This window comes from Hyperolius riggenbachi, chromosome 3 (genome assembly GCF_040937935.1).
Source record: "Hyperolius riggenbachi isolate aHypRig1 chromosome 3, aHypRig1.pri, whole genome shotgun sequence".
NCBI lineage: Eukaryota > Metazoa > Chordata > Amphibia > Anura > Hyperoliidae > Hyperolius > Hyperolius riggenbachi.
In genome coordinates, this window is record NC_090648.1 from 504,217,404 (window position 1) to 504,239,870 (window position 22,467).

Here is a 22,467-nt window from a genome sequence, read left to right on the forward strand (position 1 = left end):
GTATCTATAACTCCCACCTGCAATGTGATAGGCTAAAAGGCTGAAAATCAGTGTGCTGCCTGTGTTATTACAACAAAAGTTGTTTAGGTAATACTTTTAATGACTAACTGTACAAGAATTCCTTGCAAGCTTTCCAAACTCTAAGCTTTTTCTTCTAAGGAACCCGAGATGAGAGACCTATGGAGGCTGCCATATTTATTTCCTTTTAACCAATACCAGTTGCCTGACAGCCCTGCTGATCTTTCTGGTCACTAGGGTCTAAATCACACACACCTGAAACAAGCATGCAGCTAATCTTGTCAGATTTGTCATAGACATCTGACCTGCTGCATGCGTGTTCAGGGTGTATGGCTTAAAGAGGAACTGTAACGACAAAACGGCCCCTGGGGGGTACTCACCTCGGGTGGGGGAAGCCTCAGGATCCTAATGAGGCTTTCCACGCCGTCCTGCGTCCCTCGGGGGTCTCGCTGCAGCCCTCCGTACAGCCGTGACGCAATATTTACCTTCCTGGCTCCTGCGCAGGCGCTCTGATGGCTGTCGGCGCCGAAGTAGGCGGAAATACCCGATCGCTGTCGGGTCTGCTCTACTGCGCAGGCGCAAGTTTCCGGCGCCTGCGCAGTAGAGCGGACCCGACGGAGATCGGGTATTTCCGTCTATTTCCGTGCCGAAAGTCGCCACAGCGCCCCCGCTGGAGCCAGCAAAGGTAAATATTGAAGCTACAGTCGGCTCTGTCGCCGGCTGTTCGGAGGGCTGCAGCGAGACCCCCGTGGGACAGAGGACTGCGTGGGAAGCCTCATTAGGATCCGGATGCTTCCCCCACCCGAGGTGAGTACCCCCCAGGGGAGGTTTTTGTTGTTACAGAGTCTCTTTAAAGCATTAGAAGCAGAGAATCAGCAGGACAGCCTGACAATCTGCATTGTCTAAAAGGAAATAAATATGTCAGCCTCCATATCACTCTCACCTCGGGTTCCCTTTCAGGCATGATACAGCACCGTACACACATTCATATGCAAAGAAAAAAGTTGCATTTTTCCCAGGACTGTCAGGACAAAAATCATCCGACTCTGACTCCACAGTTTATGAAAGCGCTGACTCCAACTCCAACTCCAGGAACCCAAATGGCTCCAACTCCTTAGGTTACATACACACTTGAGATAAGTCTTTGGAAAATGAAAGATCACAGACCAATTGTGCCCCCTTCCATGTAGTATGAGAGCCACACCTACACAGTCTATTCTATGGAGCTGAACTCCCCATCAGACAGAAATCTTACCCCCTTCCATGTAGTATGAGAGCCACACCTACACAGTCTATTCTATGGAGCTGCACTCCCCATCAGACAGAAATCTTACCCCCCTTCCATGTAGTATGAGAGCCATACCTACACAGTCTATTCTATGGAGCTGCACTCCCCATCAGACAGAGATCTTACCCCCTTCCATGTAGTATGAGAGCCACACCTACACAGTCTATTCTATGGAGCTGCACTCCCCATCAGACAGAAATCTTACCCTCTTCCATGTAGTATGAGAGCCATACCTACACAGTCTATTCTATGGAGCTGCACTCCCCATCAGACAGAAATCTTACCCCCTTCCATGTAGTATGAGAGCCACACCTACACAGTCTATTCTATGGAGCTGAACTCCACATCAGATAAAAACCTTTGCAAGATGCTGAACACAAAGATGCTGTACACATGCAACAGATCAGTATCTGCAAAAGATCTGTTCCTGCAAAAGATCAGTACCTGCAAATTGCATTCATAGTCTATGAGATCTGCAGATCATCATACACACCTTGTTTAACTGACATTCATCTGCAGATCAGACAATCATCTGCAGATCTGAAGATCCATCCTGATGGATCTGATCTGCAGATAATTGTCAAACAAGGTGTGTATGATGATCTGCAGATCTCATAGACTATGAATGCATTTTGCAGGAACGGATCTTTTGCAGGAACAGATTGTTTGCAGATACTGATCTGTTGCATGTGTACAGCATCTTTGTGTGCAACATCTTGCAAAGTTGCAAAGTCTAATACCAGGGATGGGGGGGGGGGGGGGTTGGTACAAAAATCATCTGACTCCTCAGTTTTATGAAACCAACCCGACCCCTTCAACTCTGACTACACAGCTCTGATTTTTCCAGCTAATGTAAAAAATAGACGAAAAGCCAGAAGTGCCTGAATATAAGAGGCTGTTTTTCCTCACAAATAAAATATTTGCATTAGCTGTGAGTAATGATCTACATGGGCTGTGAGTTGTAATGCGGAGTCACATTGCAGGAAAACAGGCACATTTGTTAAATGTGACCCCTTCTTAAAGGAAATGTGTTGCGGAGAAAATGGGAAGAAGCAGGCAGCTATGGGTCCCTGAGGATCTGTGAACTGATGCAGTTGGGATCTTCTTTTTTTTTTTTTTTTTTAGTTTGCAAAATCTACAATTTTTATTTTTTCAAAACAGTTTTTTCTTCTTTTTTTTCTATCTTAATTAGTTTAAAGTGAACCTGAGATTAGTTATATGGAGGTTGCCATATTTATTTATTTTTAAAGTGTAACTGTCGGGCATAAAATCAAAAATCAATTATTTATTTTTATCTGGTAAACAAGTAATGAGGATGCTAACTAGGCAATCCAAAAGTTACAATCACTGTTACTTTTCTTGCTGATCAATGATCATTCCCCAGTTTACCTGATTCTTATTTGGTACACACAAAATGTGGTACACAAAAAGGAAGTTGCAGGGCATGCTGGGTTGTCCTTTTTTGATTCTCTTCTTTCCCTCAGACTTAACTAATGCAGCCTGATTGGCTGAAGCCTCTTTCCCTCCTGTGTTCCCCTTCCACACCTCTGTTTCTCTCTGATTGGCCAATATTTCTCATGCTGACACAATGCACTTTCTATAGTGAAGGGCGGGCAAATCAGGCAGAGGAGAGTAAGGGAGGAAATGACATCAGAATTAGCTTCAAAATAGCCACATTTAATATGGGAAATGCTAAGAATGATTTTCTCTTTTTTTACTGTAAAAAAATCACTAAAATCAAAACATGTGTTATGTAAGTAGAGCAAGTTTTTATCTACTTATATACCGTATATACTCGCATACAAGCCGAATTTTTGACCCCCAAAAAGGGGGTCAAAAGTTGGGGGGTCGGCTTGTATGCGAGTCTTCCCTGGTGGTCCGTGGTCCGCGCTACCCCCTCCCGCCGCCGCTGCTATTACCTGCAGCGGCTTCCTCTTCCCCGGCGCTTCCTCTTCCCCGCTCTGCGCTCTCATGCCCGTATGAAGAGATCACAGCAGCGCGCCCGGCGCTGCTGCTGTGACGATGCAGGGGGCAGGAAAGAGCGGTTCCCCTGGTAACGGCGATACAGATCGCCGCTACAGGGAGCCGCGCTCTTTCCTGCCCCCTGCATCGTCACAGCAGCAGCGCCGGGCACGCTGCTGTGATCTCTTCATACGGGCATGAGAGCGCAGAGCGGGGAAGAGGAAGCGCCGGGGAAGAGGAAGCCGCTGCAGGTAATAGCAGCAGCAGCAGCGGCGGCGGGAGGGGGGCGAGCAGGGCACTATACTGGCCACTACCTACCTACACTGGGTACTATACTAGCTATAACGGGGCACTACCTACCTAAACTGGGCACTATACTAGCTAAACTGGGCACTATACTAGCTAAACTGGGCACTTTACTAGCTATACTGGGGCACTACCTACCTATACTGGGGCACTATAGTAGCTATACTGGGAATTATACTAGCTAAACTGGGCACTTTACTAGCTAAACTGGGCACTATACTAGCTATACTGGGGCACTATACTGGCTATACTGGGGCACTATACTAGCTATACTGGGCACTATACTGGCTAAACTGGGCACTACCTACCTATACTGGGGCACTACCTACCTATACTGGGGCACTACCTACCTATACTGGGGCACTATACTAGCTATACTGGGAACTATACTAGCTAAACTGGGCACTTTACTAGCTAAACTGGGCACTATACTAGCTATACTGGGGCACTATACTAGCTATACTGGGCACTATACTAGCTATACTGGGGCACTACCTACCTATACTGGGAACTATACTGGCTAAACTGGGCACTATACTAGCTATACTGGGGTACTACCTACCCTTACTGGGCACTATACTAGCTATACTGGGACACACTGGGGGGATCACGCGGCCAGCATTTCCTACCCCCGGCTTATATGGGGGTCAATCATTTTTCCCTGGTTTTTCATGGAAAAGTTGGGGGGGTCGGCTTATATGCGGGTCGGCTTATATGCGAGTATATACGGTATGTGTTTTTTTTCTGAGATAGTATGGCTGACCGCTCCTCTTTAAGCAATGGCAGGTGCCTGGCTGTCCTGCTGATCCTTTGCCTCTATTACGTTTGGTACAAAAATCCACCGACTCCGACTTCTCAGGTTAGGATTCCACCGACTCCTCAACTCCGACTCCTCTAATTTGCATATTACAATCTTGTTGATTGAAAGTATGTAACGTGAAATTCGTCTCTTAACTGCCAACGCTTAGAAATGTTAAAAGACAACTGAGGTGAGAGGGATATGGAGGCTGCCATATTTTTTCCCTTTTAAAGGGAACCAGAGCTGAAAATAATACAGATTCTATACATACCTGGGGCTTCCTCCAGCCCCATACGCGCTGATCGATCCCACGCCGCCATCCTCCTCTGCTCGCAGCTACGAGAACCGACTCTGCGCTGTTCCGTCAGTCAGAGCCAATCTAGCGTAGCAGAAGTGCGCCGTTTGCGTATCTCTGCAGCAGTGTATGGAGAGATACGTAGAGAGTGCGCTTCTCCAGCGTAGCCTGGCTCCGATGATGTCACTGACGGGAGCCGTTTCTCGTAGATGCAGACAGCGGAGGACTGCGGCGTGGGATCGATCAGTGCGTATGGGGCTGGAGGAAGCCCCAGGTATGTATAAAAGCTTTTTCATTTTTTCAGCTAGGGAACATCTCTGATTCCCTTTAAACAATACTAGTTACCTGGCTAGCCGGCTGATCGTCTGCCTCTAATACTTTTAGTCATAGACTAAGGCTACTTACACACCAAGACGTTGCGTTTTAGGGGACGTTATGGTCGCATAACGTGCCCCTAACGCAACGCATGGTGGTGCGGGAGAGGACGGGGCTCTATCCGCATAAGGTCTCCCAGGGTGACGCTGATTGGCCGGCGGGACCACGTGATGCGGAGCGAGACGCTCCGCATCACGTGGTCCCGCCGGCCAATCAGCGGCCACCAGTGCAGTGCATATTAAGTAGCCATGTGCGCGGCTACTGTAGCGGCATCTCCCCGCCTCCTCTCCACCCCCCACTGAGCATGTGCAAACAGTCTAACGTGGCTAAAGCCGCTAGAACGCACAGCATGCTGCACTTTCGGCAGAACGTGCAGCGTTACATGTAACGCAACGTGGGCAGTGTGAACAGCCCACTTGTGTTACATTGCTGTGCGTTGGGGGAGCATTACAGGCTGCACTAACGTGCGCCTGTAACGTCCCTGTGTGGAAGCAGCCTAAAACTAGTCCTTGGTAAGAGTACTCGTAGAAGACAGGAACAAATAACATCTATCAGGCCCTAGGCAATGTAACTGTGGGTACATGTAAGAGTGATGTGCAGGTACTCTGCAGGCGGTGGGAATAAAGAGATTCTTCCTCTATTACAAATTCTTCATGCACAATCTGAACATGGATCAGGCCCTAGGCAATGTAACTGTTGGTGCATGGAAGAGTGATGTGCAGGTACTCTGCAGGGGAATAAGGAGATTCTTCCTCTATTACACATTCTTCATGTACAATCTGGACCAGGTTTATGGGTGATAGACAACACCTCTGTGTTCAATGTGCACAACATTCTCAGTGGATTCCCTGCAGCTCTGTGGGGAGTGCATATGTAGAGTATAGTACTACTGTGTAACAAAGTAAACCTGAGACAGATGAAAGTTTCATACATACTTGGGGCTTCCTCCAGCCCCCTTCAGGCTTATCAGTCCCTCGCTGTCCTCCTCCGCCAGCTGGATCTTCTGCTAGGAGGCCAGGTACATGAGCCAGTCTGGCGTAGTGCGCATGCACACACTCCGCCGGCAGGAGCATACTACACCTGTGCAGCACTATTGCGCAGGTGCAGAATGATCCTGGCGGTGAGAGCGGCATGAGGCCGGACTGCGCTGACTGGCTGAATTACCGGGACTCATAGCAGAAGATCCAGGTGGTGGAGGAGGACAGCGAGGGACTGATTGGCCTGAAGGGGGCTGGAGGAAGCCCCAGGTATATATAACACTTTTCTTTTCATCCGTCTCAGGTACCCTTTAATTCGTAGTCGCCAAACCAAATTTTAACAACATTATTTGATTTCATGAGCAAAGAGTACATTTGCATAAACCAGCATTAATGCAGAATTATTTCCATCTCATTGACCATCTCTATCAGTGACACGGCTACACATCAGGCTGTATTCTTACAGCATAGATGTTATTTCGTATATATGAGAGATTCCTGTGTACACATCATATATACAGTCACAATCAGATGTGTATATCTGACTTTAAAAATACGGGGACTGCTTTATTGAAGCAGCACAAGTAACTAATTTTTTGATTGGTTTATTTCATTTTTGTGGACTAAGCACAGCTATTACTGTATATATAAATTTATGATGACTGTTATCTGAGAAATAGAACATTTTATCATATTTTCTATTTTAATTACAGTTTAAATTCATTAGGAGTCAGAGTCAATGCATTTTCTTCCGACTCCGACTCCAGGTACCCAAAATTACTTTGACTCCACAGCCATAGACCCCGAACAAGCATGCAGCAGATCAGGGTTTTTTTACATTATTGTCAGATCTGACAAGATTAGCTGCATGCTTGTTTCTGGTGTTATTCAGACACCACTGCAGCCAAACAGATCAGTGGTGCTGCCAGGCAACTGTATTGTTTAAAAGGAAACAGATATGGCAGCTTCCATATCACTCTCACCTCGGGTTCACTTTAACACAAGGTTTGTGTGAACATTGTGCCTGCTGAGTGGGTGTAATGCTTGCCCTGGCACGGACTCCCAGCGTTCGCTCCTTGTGGGGGGTGTAATACTTGCATTCGCTGCTTGCCCAGAGTCCTCATTGTCTGCTTCTGCAGGAAGGTAGTGTAGACGCAGCTTAGACCTGGCATTTGCCACTCCACTGCTCCTTTTTGGCCGAGTGTCTGACCTAATTCTCTTCCTATGAGGGAGATTATGTGCAAACAGCTCATTGTGGTGTTTCCAGGCCCTCGCTATAATTACGCTTCCTCCGTGTGAGCTACGGAGACGACAACTCATCCACATAAGCTGCACGCCAGATCTGGTCTTGTTTAAAGTACCACTATCGCGAAAAAAGTAGGCAGTTAAACTCTGACAGAACTGACAGGTTTTGGGCCAGTCCATCTCCTCATGGGGATTCTCAGGTTTTTCTTTGTTTTCAACAGCATTTCCTGAACAGCAGTTTAACTGCCAAAATAGTAAGATACCAGCCAGCCTTCCTACTCACTTCCACACTATTTTGGCAGTTAGACTTTGCAGCTGCTGTTCAGGAAATGCTGTTGAAAACCCTGAGAATCCCCCAGGAGGAGATGGACTGGCTCGAAACCTGTCGGTTTAGTCAGATTTTGTTCCTTTAAACAGCAATGTGTCTCTCCTCCCGCAGACCGCATCGCTCAGAACCGCAAGACCATTGTGTGCCCCATGATTGACGTCATCGACCACGACAACTTTGGCTACGAGACGCAAGCTGGAGATGCCATGCGGGGAGCCTTCGACTGGGAGATGTTCTACAAGAGGATCCCCATTCCCACCGAACTGCAGAACCCCGACCCCAGCGAGCCCTTTGAGTGAGTCTCTCATGCTTGTCTGCGCAGTTTTGTGTTTTTTAATACAGTCACAGCTCTGCAACATCCAGTCCCTGGTGACAGTTTGCCTTTTCACGGGCTTAAAGGACCACAATTGGGAAAAATTGTAACATTTAAAATACACGTAAACACATACAAGCAAGAAGTGCATTTCTCCTAGAGTAAAATGAGCCATAAATTACTTTTCTCCTATGTTGCTGTCACTTACAGTAGGTAGTAGAAATCTGACAGAACCAACAGGTTTTGGGCTAGTCCATCTCTTCATGGGGGATTCTCAGCATGGCCTTTATTTTTTAAAAAAAGACTCCCCCTGAAAAGGATTTGTACAAAGATGCTGGCCAGCCTCCCTACTTGCTGCACATTTTTTTTGGGCAGTTGGACGGAGCGACTGTTATTCACTAAGTATTTTTGAAAATAAAGAAAACTCTGAGAACCCCCCCATGAGGAGATGGGCTAGTCCAATAAGGAATTACTTACCGTACTTTGCTTACCTATCCTGTTGTTTTTAGTGTTTACTGTCAGATCTAGAAGAAATTATATGAAAACAAAAAAAGAAAGAAAATATTTTAGCTGGCTTCTTTAACCCTTTCTGGACCAGCACCCTCTGCCCCCTTAAGGACCAGAGGGTGCTGGTCCAGCAAACCGCCGCTTCCCGACGAATCGCCGCAAGTTACCGTCGCTCCCGCCGTACACGCCGCTCTGTCCCCGCCGCAGGCTGCTCTCTCTGCCGTCGCTATGACGGCAGAGCGCTGTGCGCCGGTCAGGAGCCGCTTTCATTGGCTTCTGACCCTGTCACTCCATGTAAGCCAATGGGAACGGCTTACAGGAATGACAGGGCCAGGAGCCAATAAAAACAGCTCCTGCCCGGCTCTCAGTGCTCTGCTGTCATAGAGGCGGCAGGGCATCACATTGCGGCGGGGGCAGAGCGGACCGAGCGACGGGGACTGGCTGGGGCGCGCGGTCATTGGGACGTAGAGTTTATGTCCGGTCAGGACCGCAGCGCCCCCTGCCCGCCGTAGATTCGTACTCGCTCGGTCCGCAGGTAGTTAATGCTTCTCTGTGATTCCAAAAATGACATCACTTCCGCCCTTTTTTTCAGCCATGCTCTGTATTCATTTTCCCTTCCTACTGCCACAACTTACTGTCCCTCCCACAGCAAAATGTCTCCTAGACAACAGGCTTACATTACTGTGCAATCCCTTCAATTACCTTCTGGCCATAGTGTCCTTATCTTATACAGAATAGGAAGCTTTCTGTTTTGTCTGCTGAGATAAGCTTGTTAGTGTAGCTAAAAAAATACCCCTACAATCCTGCTGGCACTGCACAGCTCCTGCAGTTAGGCAAAGACATCTAGACCAGGTAAAAAGACAAAAATAAATGGGGGACATATAGGGAGGGAGGGCAAAGGGGATTACATATATTTTGGGGCAATTTTCAATTTTTGTTTGCCACAACTCCCTTTAAAGGGTCAGTCCAGACCAAACTTTTATTTAGTTTTGTGTTGAGATACTGGAGATTGAACTGAGTATATGTATAAAAAAAGCAAACAAGTTATAGCATCACAGCAGTAAGTTTTTTAAAGAAAATCTGTAATGAAATAATCTCCCCTGGGGGGTACTCACCTCGGGTGGGTGAAGCCTCCGGGTCCTATTGAGGCTTCCCTCGTCCTCATCGGTCCCACGGCGGCGGAGAAAATCCTCCAGGAGCGGCGGGGATGTAAATATTTACCTTTTGGCTCCAGTGCAGGCGCAGTACCCACTCTTCCCACAAAGATAGGTGAAAATAGACGATCTCCGTCGGGCCGCTCTACTGCGCAGGCACAAGTCGCCTGCACCTGAGCAGTAGAGCGGACCCGACAGAGATCGGCTATTTTCGCCTATCTCTGACAGAAGAGCCGCAACAGCGCCCCTGCTGGAGCCAGGAAAGGTAAATATTGCACAGGCTGTCGGATTTGTCGCCTGTGCGTTCCGTGGGCTGCAGCGAGACCGCCGTGGGACACAAGAGGATGGGGGAAGCCTCGATAGGGTCCAGATATTTCCCCCTACTGAGGTGAGTACCCCCAGGGGAACTTTTTTTCAGTACAGGTTTTCTTTAAGTGTTAGAAAGAAGTATCTGAGCCTGAATTCAAACATTCCAAACAGTGAGTAAATATTGTACTCCATTGTCCCTGAAAGTAATCCTTAGTATAGTAATGTAAGAGCTCAGTTCCTTTTAAACATGATTTTAGTGCCCATTTTTGTAAATATTTTTTTTACTGTATGTAATTTTCAAATATGGAAAATCTGTACATCAGTCTCAGATATGCAGTAAAGGGAGCAGACCGGGGCTAATCTTTGGCTATGAGATACATGAGCAACGTTTGGGCAGAAGGTGATTAGCGCCTTTGGGCAGCTGCTCTGCTTTGCTCCCGTTATCGCTCATCTGCTGTGATAGATCAGATACTTGAAAGTTTGAATATTCAGAGGACGTACCGGCTCCAACGCCTGATTTCAGAGACATCGAATGAACGACATGTGTTACATAGTTTGGTTGAAAAAAGACATCTGTCCTTCAAGGTCAACCAGGAAAAAAAATCGCCATCCTGAACCTGCACATATTGAAGTTGATCCAGGGAAAAGGCAAGAAACCTTTACAAGGCCTGGGCCAAATAGCCTTAAAAGGGAAAAATTCCTACCTGACTCCAAATGACGGATAAATCCCTGGATCATCTCTTCCCTGGTCTTACCTGATAATTATAGCCGTGGATGCCCATCAATGCAAGGAAAGCATCCAAGCCCTTTTTACATTCAGATATAGAGTTTGCCATAACTACTTCCTGAGGTAAGATATTCCATATTTTAACCACTCTCACTGTGAAGGACCCCTTTCTAAATAGATGGTAAAATCTCCTATCCTCCATACGCAAGATCATGTCCCCTTGTCCGTTGTACAACCCTAGGGACAAAAAGCTCACCTGCCAAGCTTTTGTATTGCCCTCTGATATACTTATACATGTTAAGCAGGTCACCTCTCAGTCACCTTTTTTTCCAAGCTAAATAAGCCAGGTTTGTGTAACCTTTCTTGGTAAGTGAGATCTTCCATCCCTCTAATCAATTTACTGTATATGCTCGAGTATAAGTCTAGAAATTTAGGTCTGACTCACTAAATAAAAGTATAGGGGTCGACTTGTACTCGAGTCCAACCTAAATGTATGACTCATAACCTTTATAGAGCAAGCCGTAGCTGCCAGCATGCTTTATAATCCTCCTCCCATCTTTACTTTTTGCTTGGAAATGCACCACGTTGTATATCTTGTGTAGTATCTATTGCCTGTAAGACACGGGCACGTTTGCCAACCAATGGCTTCAAAACTGAGCACACTAAGTAATGTGTGTACTATTAATGACATTCCCAGTTGCACCAACTGACCCAGTGGTAAAAAGTGTCTCTTACCTGGTAAGGGAGAAAAATACTGGCCTGCAGTACTTACTAAGGAGAGGGAGTGGATGATGGCTGCACTTAAAGAGAACCTGAACTGAAAATAAAGTCAAAATAACCATACACAGTTCATACTTACCTCCTGTGTAGTCTACTCAATCTCTTTCTCCTCTCCTGCGTCCCATTTGTCCACTGTGATCAATGGAATTCTCCGTTCTCCATTTTAGAAATGGCCATTACCCCATAACAGCTTCCTGGTCAGCACACTGTTAAACTGTAATACCGCCCACTTGAGCCATAGGGAAACATGGACATTGCCTTGCACATTCAGTTGTAACTGACAGCTGCTGATATATAACTGACAGCAACTGTTATATTTCAGTTCTGACAAAATATTGTCAGAACTGGAAGGGATCACTTTAAGAAGAAAATGGTGAGCTTCTGAGAGGAACTGATGGCGAGGTAAGTATGTAATATTCATTTGCAGCTACGTCATGTGTTTATTTTAAATAATTTTACTTGCTTCTGGTTCCCTTTAAGGGCTGTAATATGTTGTACAGTGCAGTCACTAACCCCTCCTGGTCCCCAAGTGCAGCCAATAACTGTGCTGGGTAGACTTATACTTGAGTCACTACAAAATTCCAGTTTAAAAATTGGAGTCTATTGAGACTTATACAGGAGGTCGACATATATTCGGGGATATACGGTAGTTTCCCATCTTTGTACCCATTCCAGAAGGTCAATTTCCTTTCTATAGTGTGGTGCCCAAAACTGTATCCCATATTCCAGCTGTGGCCTCACAGGTACTTATACTAGTGTTGTAGCGCTCAGTGCAGTGCAATGCTAAATTTCGCATTGAAATTTCCCAACATGTCCGAACACACATTGAATCGATGAACAGTCCAAAGTCAAATGTGAATCCATCAGATAGCCTGAAACAAAAGATGTCCATCAGATTAATCAAAGTGATTAAATCGACCAGAAAAAGTCCCCAGCTGCTGGGAGCCCGAGTGGCCCTAAAGGTGCCCATACATTACTCGATTTTCCAGTATGATCGACTGTTTAATTCGATAATTTTAGCAGAGCAGAGACAGTTATGTTCCGTTCTGCTTGATCAATGGATATTGGTCAGATCGACAAATTTACTTGATCGGACAGAATGGGAAATATTGGTCGATTGTAAGGCAATCGGCTACTGTTCACATGATTTTGATTGACACCGAATCGATTTTTGGGATTAGGAACACAGAGACACAATGTCGATCAGGTCGAATGGGAAGGAGAATTGCATAGAATCTCGCTTGCAGTGTGTGCCCAATAAAGTCGATCACTTAAAGGACAACTGAAGCAAGAGGGACATGGAGGCTGCCGTGTTTATTTATTTTTAAACAATACCAGTTGCCTGGCAGCCCTGCTGATCCTCTGCCTCTAATACTATTAGCCATAGCCCCTGAACAAGCATGCAGCAGATCAGGTGTTTCTGGCATTATTGTCAGATCTGACAAGATTATCTGCATGCTTGTTTCTGGTGTTATTCAGGACACTACTGCAGCCACATAGACCAGCCGGGCTTCCGGTCAACTGGTATTGTTTAAAAGGAAATAATATGGTAACCTCCATATACCTCTTACTTTAGTTCCCCTTTAATCACTTGATAGCAAAATCGAGTAATGTAGGGCTACCTTAAAGAACAAGCGACACCCATGCTAACCTAGAAATAAAAAACACATATATAAGTAGATAAATACTGCTTCTACTTACATAACAGATGTATTGTACTGTCCGCATTATGATTCCTGTGAATTGTATAAAGGAAAAGCAAAGAATCCTATTCTAGACAGTTTCCATCTTGGTTACCTTTGACCTCCTGACATAATTTCCTCCCTCACTCTTCTTTTCTCCTCTTGCTAATTATGTATTCGTTACCCGCCCCTCTCCCAGAGTCTTCAGACACTCCCACTGAGGTCTATACTAGGAAGTGCACTGTCTTCTGTCATTAGAAGGAGGGGGAAATAAAGGGAAGAGGAGGAATATATTATAGATAAAAAGACCCCCAGCATGCAACTGTTTGGCAATGGCAATTAAATAGCCAGTGCTCCTAAGGTATGTGATATAACTCCAAACTATAACAGCAGAAAAAGTTTTGAATGCAGGATTAGCATCTTTATCACTTAATACACTCAGACCAGTTGCTGTTGAAATTTGAATTTTTATGGTGACAATCCCGCTTTAACCTCCCTGGCGGTAAGCCTGACACAGTGTCGAGCTAGCCACCGCAGGGGATTACATGGCCTCGGGAGGATTTTTTTTTTAAAAAAACGGTTTTATATTGTTAAGCTAGCACTTCGCTTGCTAACTATGTGTGGCAAGTCCCTCCGGTCCCCACCGATCACCTCCGGTATACATACCCCCCAGGGATCCCACGATGCCGCAGCCTCCCGATCAGCTCCAGGCTTCGCTATGGGGAGGATCGGAACTGCGCATGACGTCATGTCCGATCATCGCCATAGCGACAGTGAAGCTTATTGCTGAAGCTGCGGCTCTTGTGGGATTGTGGACGGGTAAATATTGCCGGCGGCGATCGGGGGGGGGGGGGGGTCAGAGAGGGCGACTTGCCGCACATAGTTAGCTAGCCTAGTGCTAGCTAACAAATAGAAAACATTTTTATTAAAAAAAAATCCCTCCCGCGGATGCACCCACTGCATCTGCATACAGCCAGGGAGGTTAAGAGCCAGTTCACACAGGAGAAGGTTGGCGTCTGTTCACACGGTTTACCAGGACCGCGTCCTGCTTTGTGATAAATATCGTGTTTCCCCGAAAATAAGACACTGTCTTATATTAACTTTTGCTCCAAAATATGTGCTAGGGCTTATTTTCAGAGGATGTCTTATTTTGGGGGGAAACACTGGTAGTTTTCCTATACAAAATGTATATACTGCATGCCATTCTGAACCACAAGCAGCATGCACAGAGCTTGTGGTTTGCAGATATAAGCTCTCACAAGAAATTGAGTCTGCTGTTATGCTAATGTGGGTAGTGCTGGGAATACACGGTACGTGTTTGAGCCATTTAGATGGTTCGATTGATAATTTCCGACATGTCCGATCTCCCGCCCGATCGATTCCGCGCTCGATTTTGCATGGAGTACAGTGGGAAAAGATAAGAGAATTGGGCGCAAAATTGAGCGGGGAATCGATCGGGCGGCAGAATCGCACCGTGTATTCCCAGCATAAGAGTCTATTTCTTGCAGGCAGAGAACTCTGTCAGGCTCCCCAGAGCTATGATAGGATAAGCTGTGTGTCCTGGGAAGAGGTTAAAGCAGGCCATACACTGGCTCGATTCACGGCCGTTTCGACAGCAGATCCGATCCTGGGATCGGATCTGCTGCCAATCGCTTGCGCTAAACGCACCCGCCGATCCGATTCCCTCCCGAAATCGGATCGGACCGTCGATCGCGCCGTGCGGGAAATTACCCTCGATCGCCCGGCGGTAGGAGCGCGTCGCTTGCGGCGTACGATTCGGGCCCGATCCGAGCATGTATACATTACCTGAAGCTGGCTCCGGGGTCCTCTTCTCCTCGCTGCACCGCATTTCCGCATGTCCCAGTGTACGCTTATACTTCCTGTGTCACTCCGGTGACCAGGAAGTTGAAATAGAGGGCGCTCTATTTGAACTTCCTGGTCACCGGAGTAACACAGGAAGCGCCGGGATGGAGCAAGAACAGCGGTGCGGTGCAGTGCGGAGAAGATGCCCGGGAGCCAGCCTCAGGTAATGTATACGGGGGGGGGGGGGGGACAGGCGGCAGGAGCAGCTGAACAGATTGTGATCGGTTTCAGGCTGAAATCGATTCACAATCTGTTTGCAGTAAAGGCAGCCATACGATCCCTATCTGATCAGATTCGATCAGATAGGGATCTGTCAGCTGGTCGATCTAATGGCACATCGACCAGTGTATGGCCACCTTAAGTGCTGCTGATGCATATCAGGACAGATCAGGAGGGCTGACTCCAACAAAAACACAAATTGCCTGACACATATACAGGACTGAAGAACTCACATTATACAGCTGTTCTTCTGTATCCAGGCTTTCTATTGAGCGTGACTTGCTGGTGTCATGTGGGCTGCTGCTAGGGCTTAAACTCAGGGGAGGACTTATATTTCAAGCATGCTGGAATTCCTGCTAGGGCTTATTCTCAGGGATGTCTTACTTTAGGGGAAACACGGTCTGACCTTTTATCTCAATGCATTTACCTTTGATTGTTCAAGCGCTGCGGTCAATCAAATTTTCTGAGATGCTGCGCGTAGCTCCTAGCGCAGCTGCGTTCTCAGACCCATAACCCCCCGGTGCTCAAAACGCGGCAACGAACCAATGAGAAATGTTGCCAATTCGCTAGCAGAAAAGCTCTTAACATCAGCGAAACGAGCTGACTAGCAATTGCCCATGTGAAGCAGCACAGAGAAAAATGCACTGTAAGCTGCTTTTTTCCTATGTTGCTGTGGGAAAAAGTAATTTACAGTGCATTGTACCCTGGGAGTAGTGTATGTTTATACTTATGTATTTTCAATTTCACAATTTTTCATGACAATAGTTTTTTACAAGTTGGTGTGTCATGTCTCCTCCTTGACAGAGCGCCCCAATTCATGCCCCCCCTATAAATACTAAGCAATAATACCTACAAAATAGTCAGACTGAATACGTTTACTGTTGCTAGCTGTGACAGGTCCTCTTCTGTGGTGGTGCTTGGCAACAACACACAGATAGAAAGCTGCCTTCTGGTCCTTTCGCTCTCAGATTTAGAAGTTCAAGGACAATGCCCAAATCACCTTTTTCCCTGTGGCATCTGGTAATTAACTGCACTAAATTTAGCAGCTGTATTAAGATACGAGTGATAAGGCCCTTCAGAATTATCGCGCTAAACTCTCTCCTGCCTTCCTTTTCAATCCATTGTTTGTTTTTTAATCTCGCGTTAATGGCATTCTGGCTTCGCCGTTTATTAATATCTGACCGTGTTTACGGGCGCCGCTGCCTCTGAGCGCCATTTCTGTACATACTTAATAAATTATTTTCCAAATCTAGATGTAAAAAATATTGAAATTATTATTATTTAGTATTTATATAGCGCCGACATCTTCAGCAGCACTGTACAAAGTATATATTGTCTTGTCACTAACTGTCCTCAGAGGGGCTCACAATCTATTCCCTACCATAGTCCTATGTCTATGCATGTATTGTTTAGTGTATGTATCGTAGTCTAGGGCCAATTTAGGGGGAAGCCAATTAACTTATCTGTATGTTTTTGGGATGTGGGAGGAAACCAGAATGCTCAGAGGAAACCCACACAGACATGGAACAAGGCCGAGTGGGGACGGCATTTCCTCACACGCCTGGTGAGTGGTTGCTTCCTTAGCGACCCAGTTTTGTGAGTATATTACCTCATTTTACACATTCCCTGGTGTATTGTCAAAACACCACATTGGGCTTCCTGTGTCTTTTTTTATTTTTTTTTACAAGTACCGCCATTTCCCCGATCAATAGTGTGTCAACTTTCGACACTGATTTTAGCCTCTGTCTTATAATATGGGAACATCACATCCAACTGTGTACAATATGTGTCATTCTTTCTCAACCCTCTTAGGGCCTTTTCCACTGCACAGCTGAATCGCAAAATTGCAAATCGCTAGTGATTGTTAAATCGCTAGGGTTGCTACTTTATCATAAAAATCATGACAAGTATTTTCCACTATAGTGATTCGATTTGCAAATCGCAATCGCTTTCTGGAGCGATTTTAACTACTACAAGACCTACTACAAGACCCTAACTCTATGAACTATTGACCCTTTTTATCTCTTTCCTGCTCTCAGAAGCCATTTTCTGCTAGGAAAGTGTTTTATAGTTGGAATTTCTTTTCAGTGAGGGTCACGCTGTAGTCACTTCCTGTCTGAGTCAGGACTGAGTCAGCCACTTACATACCTGATGTTTAACTCTTTCAGGCAGAGAAAGAAAAAAAGCTGACAGAGAGGTGACCTATTAACATGTATAAATACATCAGAGGGCAATATAAAAGCCAGGCAGATTAAATTAACGGACAAGGGGACATGATCTGCGTTTGGAGGAAAACAAATTTTGTAAGAGTGTTTGAAATCTGGAATATCTTATCTCAGGAAGTAGTCAAACTCTATCTGCATTTAAAGGAAATCCGTAACAAAAGGGATATGGAGGCTGCCATATTTATTTCCTTTTAAGCAATACCAGTTGCCTGGCTGCCCTGCTGATTCTCTGCCTCTAATACTTTTAGCCATAGACCCTGAACAAGCATGCAGCAGATCAGGTGTTTCTGACATTATTGTCAGATAGGACAAGAGTAGCTGCATGCTTGTTTCTGGTGTGATTCAGACACTACTGCAGCCAAGGAGACCAGCAGGACAGCCAGGCAACTGGAATTGTTTAAAGGGAAATAATATGGCAGCCTCCATATGTCTCTCACTTATCCTTTAAAGAGGAGCTGTCAGCCATACTATCTCAGAAAAAAAAAAACACATATACAGGATCTTCTCAAAAAATTAGCATATTGTGATAAAGTTCATTATTTTCTGTAATGTACTGATAAACATTAGACTTTCATATATTTTAGATTCATTACGCACAACTGAAGTAGTTCAAGCCTTTTATTGTTTTAATATTGATGATTTTGGCATACAGCTCATGAAAACCCAAAATTCCTATCTCAAAAAATTAGCATATTTCATCCGACCAATAAAAGAAAAACGTCAACCTTCAAATAATTACGTTCAGTTATGCACTCAATACTTGGTTGGGAATCCTTTTGCAGAAATGACTGCTTCAATGCGGCGTGGCATGGAGGCAATCAGCCTGTGGCACTGCTCAGGTGTTATGGAGGCCCAGGATGCTTCGATAGCAGCCTTAAGCTCATCCAGAGTGTTGAGTCTTGCGTCTCAACTTTCTCTTCACAATATCCCACAGATTCTCTATGGGGTTCAGGTCAGGAGAGTTGGCAGGCCAATTGAGCACAGTAATACCTTGGTCAGTAAACCATTTACCAGTGGTTTTGGCACTGTGAGCAGGTGCCAGGTCGTGCTGAAAAATGAAATCTTCATCTCCATAAAGCTTTTCAGCAGATGGAAGCATGAAGTGCTCCAAAATCTCCTGATAGCTAGCTGCATTGACCCTGCCCTTGATAAAACACAGTGAACCAACACCAGCAGCTGACATGTCACCCCAGACCATCACTGACTGTGGGTACTTGACACTGGACTTCAGGCGTTTTGGCATTTCCCTCTCCCCAGTCTTCCTCCAGACTCTGGCACCTTGATTTCCGAATGACATGTAAAAGTTGATTTCATCCGAAAAAAGTACTTTGGACCACTGAGCAACAGTCCAGTGCTGCTTCTCTGTAGCCCAGGTCAGGCACTTCTGCCGCTGTTTCTGGTTCAAAAGTGGGTTCATGCTTCCATCTGCTGAAAAGCTTAATGGAGATGAAGATTTCATTTTTCAGCACGACCTGGCACCTGCTCACAGTGCCAAAACCACTGGTAAATGGTTTACTGACCATGGTATTACTGTGCTCAATTGGCCTGCCAACTCTCCTGACCTGAACCCCATAGAGAATCTGTGGGATATTGTGAAGAGAAAGTTGAGAGACACAAGATCCAACACTCTGGATGAGCTTAAGGCCGCCATCGAAGCATCCTGGGCCTCCATAACCCCTGAGCAATGCCACAGGCTGACTGCCTCCATGCCACGCCGCATTGAAGCAGTCATTTCTGCAAAAGGATTCCCGACCAAGTATTGAGTGCATAACTGAACATAATTATTTGAAGGTTGACTTTTTTTTATTGTTTTAAAAACACTTTTCTTTTATTGGTCGGATGAAATATGCAAATTTTTTGAGATAGGAATTTTGGGTTTTCATGAGCTGTATGCCCAAATCATCAATATTAAAACAATAAAAAGCTTGAACTACTTCAGTTGTGTGTATTTGAATCTAAAATATATGAAAGTCTAATGTTTATCAGTACATTAACCACTTGCCGACCGCACGCTTATACCGTGCGTCGGCAAAGTGGCAGCTGCAGGACCAGCGACGCACATCTGCGTCGCCAGCTGCAGGCTAATTAATCAGGAAGCAGCCGCTCGCGCGAGCGGCTGCTTCCTGGCAATTCACGGCGGGGGGCTCCGTGAATAGCCTGCGGGCCGCCGATGGCGGCTCGCAGGCTAAATGTAAACACAAGCGGAAATAATCCGCTTTGTTTACATTGTACGGCGCTGCTGCGCAGTAGTGTTGGGCGAACAGTGTTCGCCACTGTTCGGGTTCTGCAGAACATCACCCTGTTCGGGTGATGTTCGAGTTCGGCCGAACACCTGACGGTGCTCGGCCAAACCGTTCGGCCATATGGCCGAACTAAGAGCGCATGGCCGAACGTTCCCCGAACGTTCGGCTAGCGCTGTGATTGGCCGAACGGGTCACGTGGTTCGGACCCGAACGCGCTCTGATTGGCCGAACGGTCACGTGGTTCGGGTAAATAAATACCCGAACCACGTCATATCTCCGCCATTTGTCTGTGGGTTTAGCTTTGGGTAGGCAGGCAGGGTAGTTCGCGCTCCAGCCACGCTAGCCAGGGTCCCCCCTGTCATTGTGTCACTGCTGGGAACAGTAGTACACCGCTTGCTCAGCCACACTATATAGCATTCTGTTTACTGCCACTCTGTGTACCTCGCTCAGCCACACTATATAGCATTCTGTTTACTGCCACTCTGTGTCTGCTGGGAATAGTAGTACACCGCTTGCTCAGCCACACTATATAGCATTCTGTTTACTGCCACTCTGTGTACCTCGCTCAGCCACACTATATAGCATTCTGTTTACTGCCACTCTGTGTCTGCTGGGAATAGTGGTACACCGCTCGCTCAGCCACACTATATAGCATTCTGTTCACTGTTCTGTGTCTGCTTGGAATAGTGGTACACCGCTCGCTCAGCCACACTATATAGCATTCTGTTTACTGTTCTGTGTCTGCTGGGAATAGTGGTACACCGCTCGCTCAGCCACACTATATAGCATTCTGTTTACTGTTCTGTGTCTGCTGGGAATAGTGGTACACCGCTCGCTCAGCCACACTATATAGCATTCTGTGCACTGTTCTGTGTCTGCTGGGAATAGTGGTACACCGCTCGCTCAGCCACACTATATAGCATTCTGTTCACTGTTCTGTGTCTGCTGGGAATAGTGGTACACCGCTCGCTCAGCCACACTATATAGCATTCTGTTTACTGTTCTGTGTCTGCTGGGAATAGTGGTACACCGCTCGCTCATCCACACTATATAGCATTCTGTTCACTGTTCTGTGTCTGCTGGGAATAGTGGTACACCGCCCGCTCAGCCACACTATATAGCATTCTGTTCACTGTTCTGTGTCTGCTGGGAATAGTGGTACACCGCTCGCTCAGCCACACTATATAGCATTCTGTTCACTGTTCTGTGTCTGCTGGGAACAGTAGTACACCGCTCGCTCAGCCAGAGTATATAGCATTGTGTTTACTGCCACTCTGTGTACACCGCTCAGCCAGACTATATACCATTGTTTACTGACACTCTGTGTACACCGCTCAGCCAGACTATATACCATTGTTTACTGACACTCTGTGTACACCGCTCAGCCAGACTATATACCATTGTTTACTGCCACTCTGATTCTGCTGGGAACAGTAGTACACCGCTCGCTCAGCCAGACTATATAGCATTGTGTTTACTGCCACTCTGTGTACACCGCTCAGCCAGACTATATACCATTGTTTACTGACACTCTGTGTACACCGCTCAGCCAGACTATATACCATTGTTTACTGAAACTCTGTGTACACCGCTCAGCCAGACTATATACCATTGTTTACTGCCACTCTGATTCTGCTGGGAACAGTAGTACACCGCTCGCTCAGCCAGACTATATACCATTGTTTACTGACACTATATAGCAGACTATATAGCATTGTGTGTACACCGCTCAGCCAGACTATATACCATTGTTTACTGACACTCTGTGTACACCGCTCAGCCAGACTATATACCATTGTTTACTGCCACTCTGATTCTGCTGGGAACAGTAGTACACCGCTCGCTCAGCCAGACTATATACCATTGTTTACTGACACTCTGTGTACACCGCTCAGCCAGACTATATACCATTGTTTACTGCCACTCTGATTCTGCTGGGAACAGTAGTACACCGCTCGCTCAGCCAGACTATATACCATTGTTTACTGACACTCTGTGTACACCGCTCAGCCAGACTATATACCATTGTTTACTGCCACTCTGATTCTGCTGGGAACAGTAGTACACCGCTCGCTCAGCCAGACTATATACCATTGTTTACTGACACTATATAGCAGACTATATAGCATTGTGTGTACACCGCTCAGCCAGACTATATACCATTGTTTACTGACACTCTGTGTACACCGCTCAGCCAGACTATATACCATTGTTTACTGCCACTCTGATTCTGCTGGGAACAGTAGTACACCGCTCGCTCAGCCAGACTATATACCATTGTTTACTGACACTCTGTGTACACCGCTCAGCCAGACTATATACCATTGTTTACTGCCACTCTGATTCTGCTGGGAACAGTAGTACACCGCTCGCTCAGCCAGACTATATAGCATTGTGTTTACTGCCACTCTGTGTACACCGCTCAGCCACACTATATAGCATTGCGTACTCTGCCAGTCAGTGTGTATATTGCTGGGATCAGTAATACTCCACTCACCGTCAACCACTATATGAGCTCAACATGAGTTCCCCAGAGACCTCCGCTGTGAGCAGCACTCCCAACAACAGCAACAGCCAACGCCCCACGCAAGCTATAACATCCACCCCAGCAGCCAGTGGTCAGCAGCAGCCCTCCCCGGAGGAGAACGTTGTGTCCATCAGTCCGTCGCCAGAGCGATTAATGAGGGCTGCCATTGAGGAGATGATGGGGCCTGATGTGGAGGAGGAGGTCTGGCTCAGGCCAGCATCCCAAGTTAATGTTGAGGACGATGAGGGGTCTGTGTCTGGGGATGTTGGGGTGGCAGAGGTGGTGGGTGGGTCAGACTCAGGAGAAGAGTTGTATGATGAGGATG

The 22,467-nt window shown here is 46.3% G+C and overlaps 1 protein-coding gene across 2 annotated transcripts in view; it reads left to right on the plus strand.

The window, feature by feature from the left end:
• The window catches only part of GALNT10 (polypeptide N-acetylgalactosaminyltransferase 10), a 285,295-nt gene that overhangs the window by 226,445 nt on the left and 36,383 nt on the right, over positions 1 to 22,467 (plus strand). For both annotated transcript variants that reach the window (XM_068278341.1, XM_068278342.1), the window contains exon 6: positions 7,705 to 7,888. In XM_068278341.1, the coding sequence (XP_068134442.1) occupies positions 7,705 to 7,888 (184 nt within the window). The remainder of the gene's footprint in view (positions 1 to 7,704; positions 7,889 to 22,467) is intronic.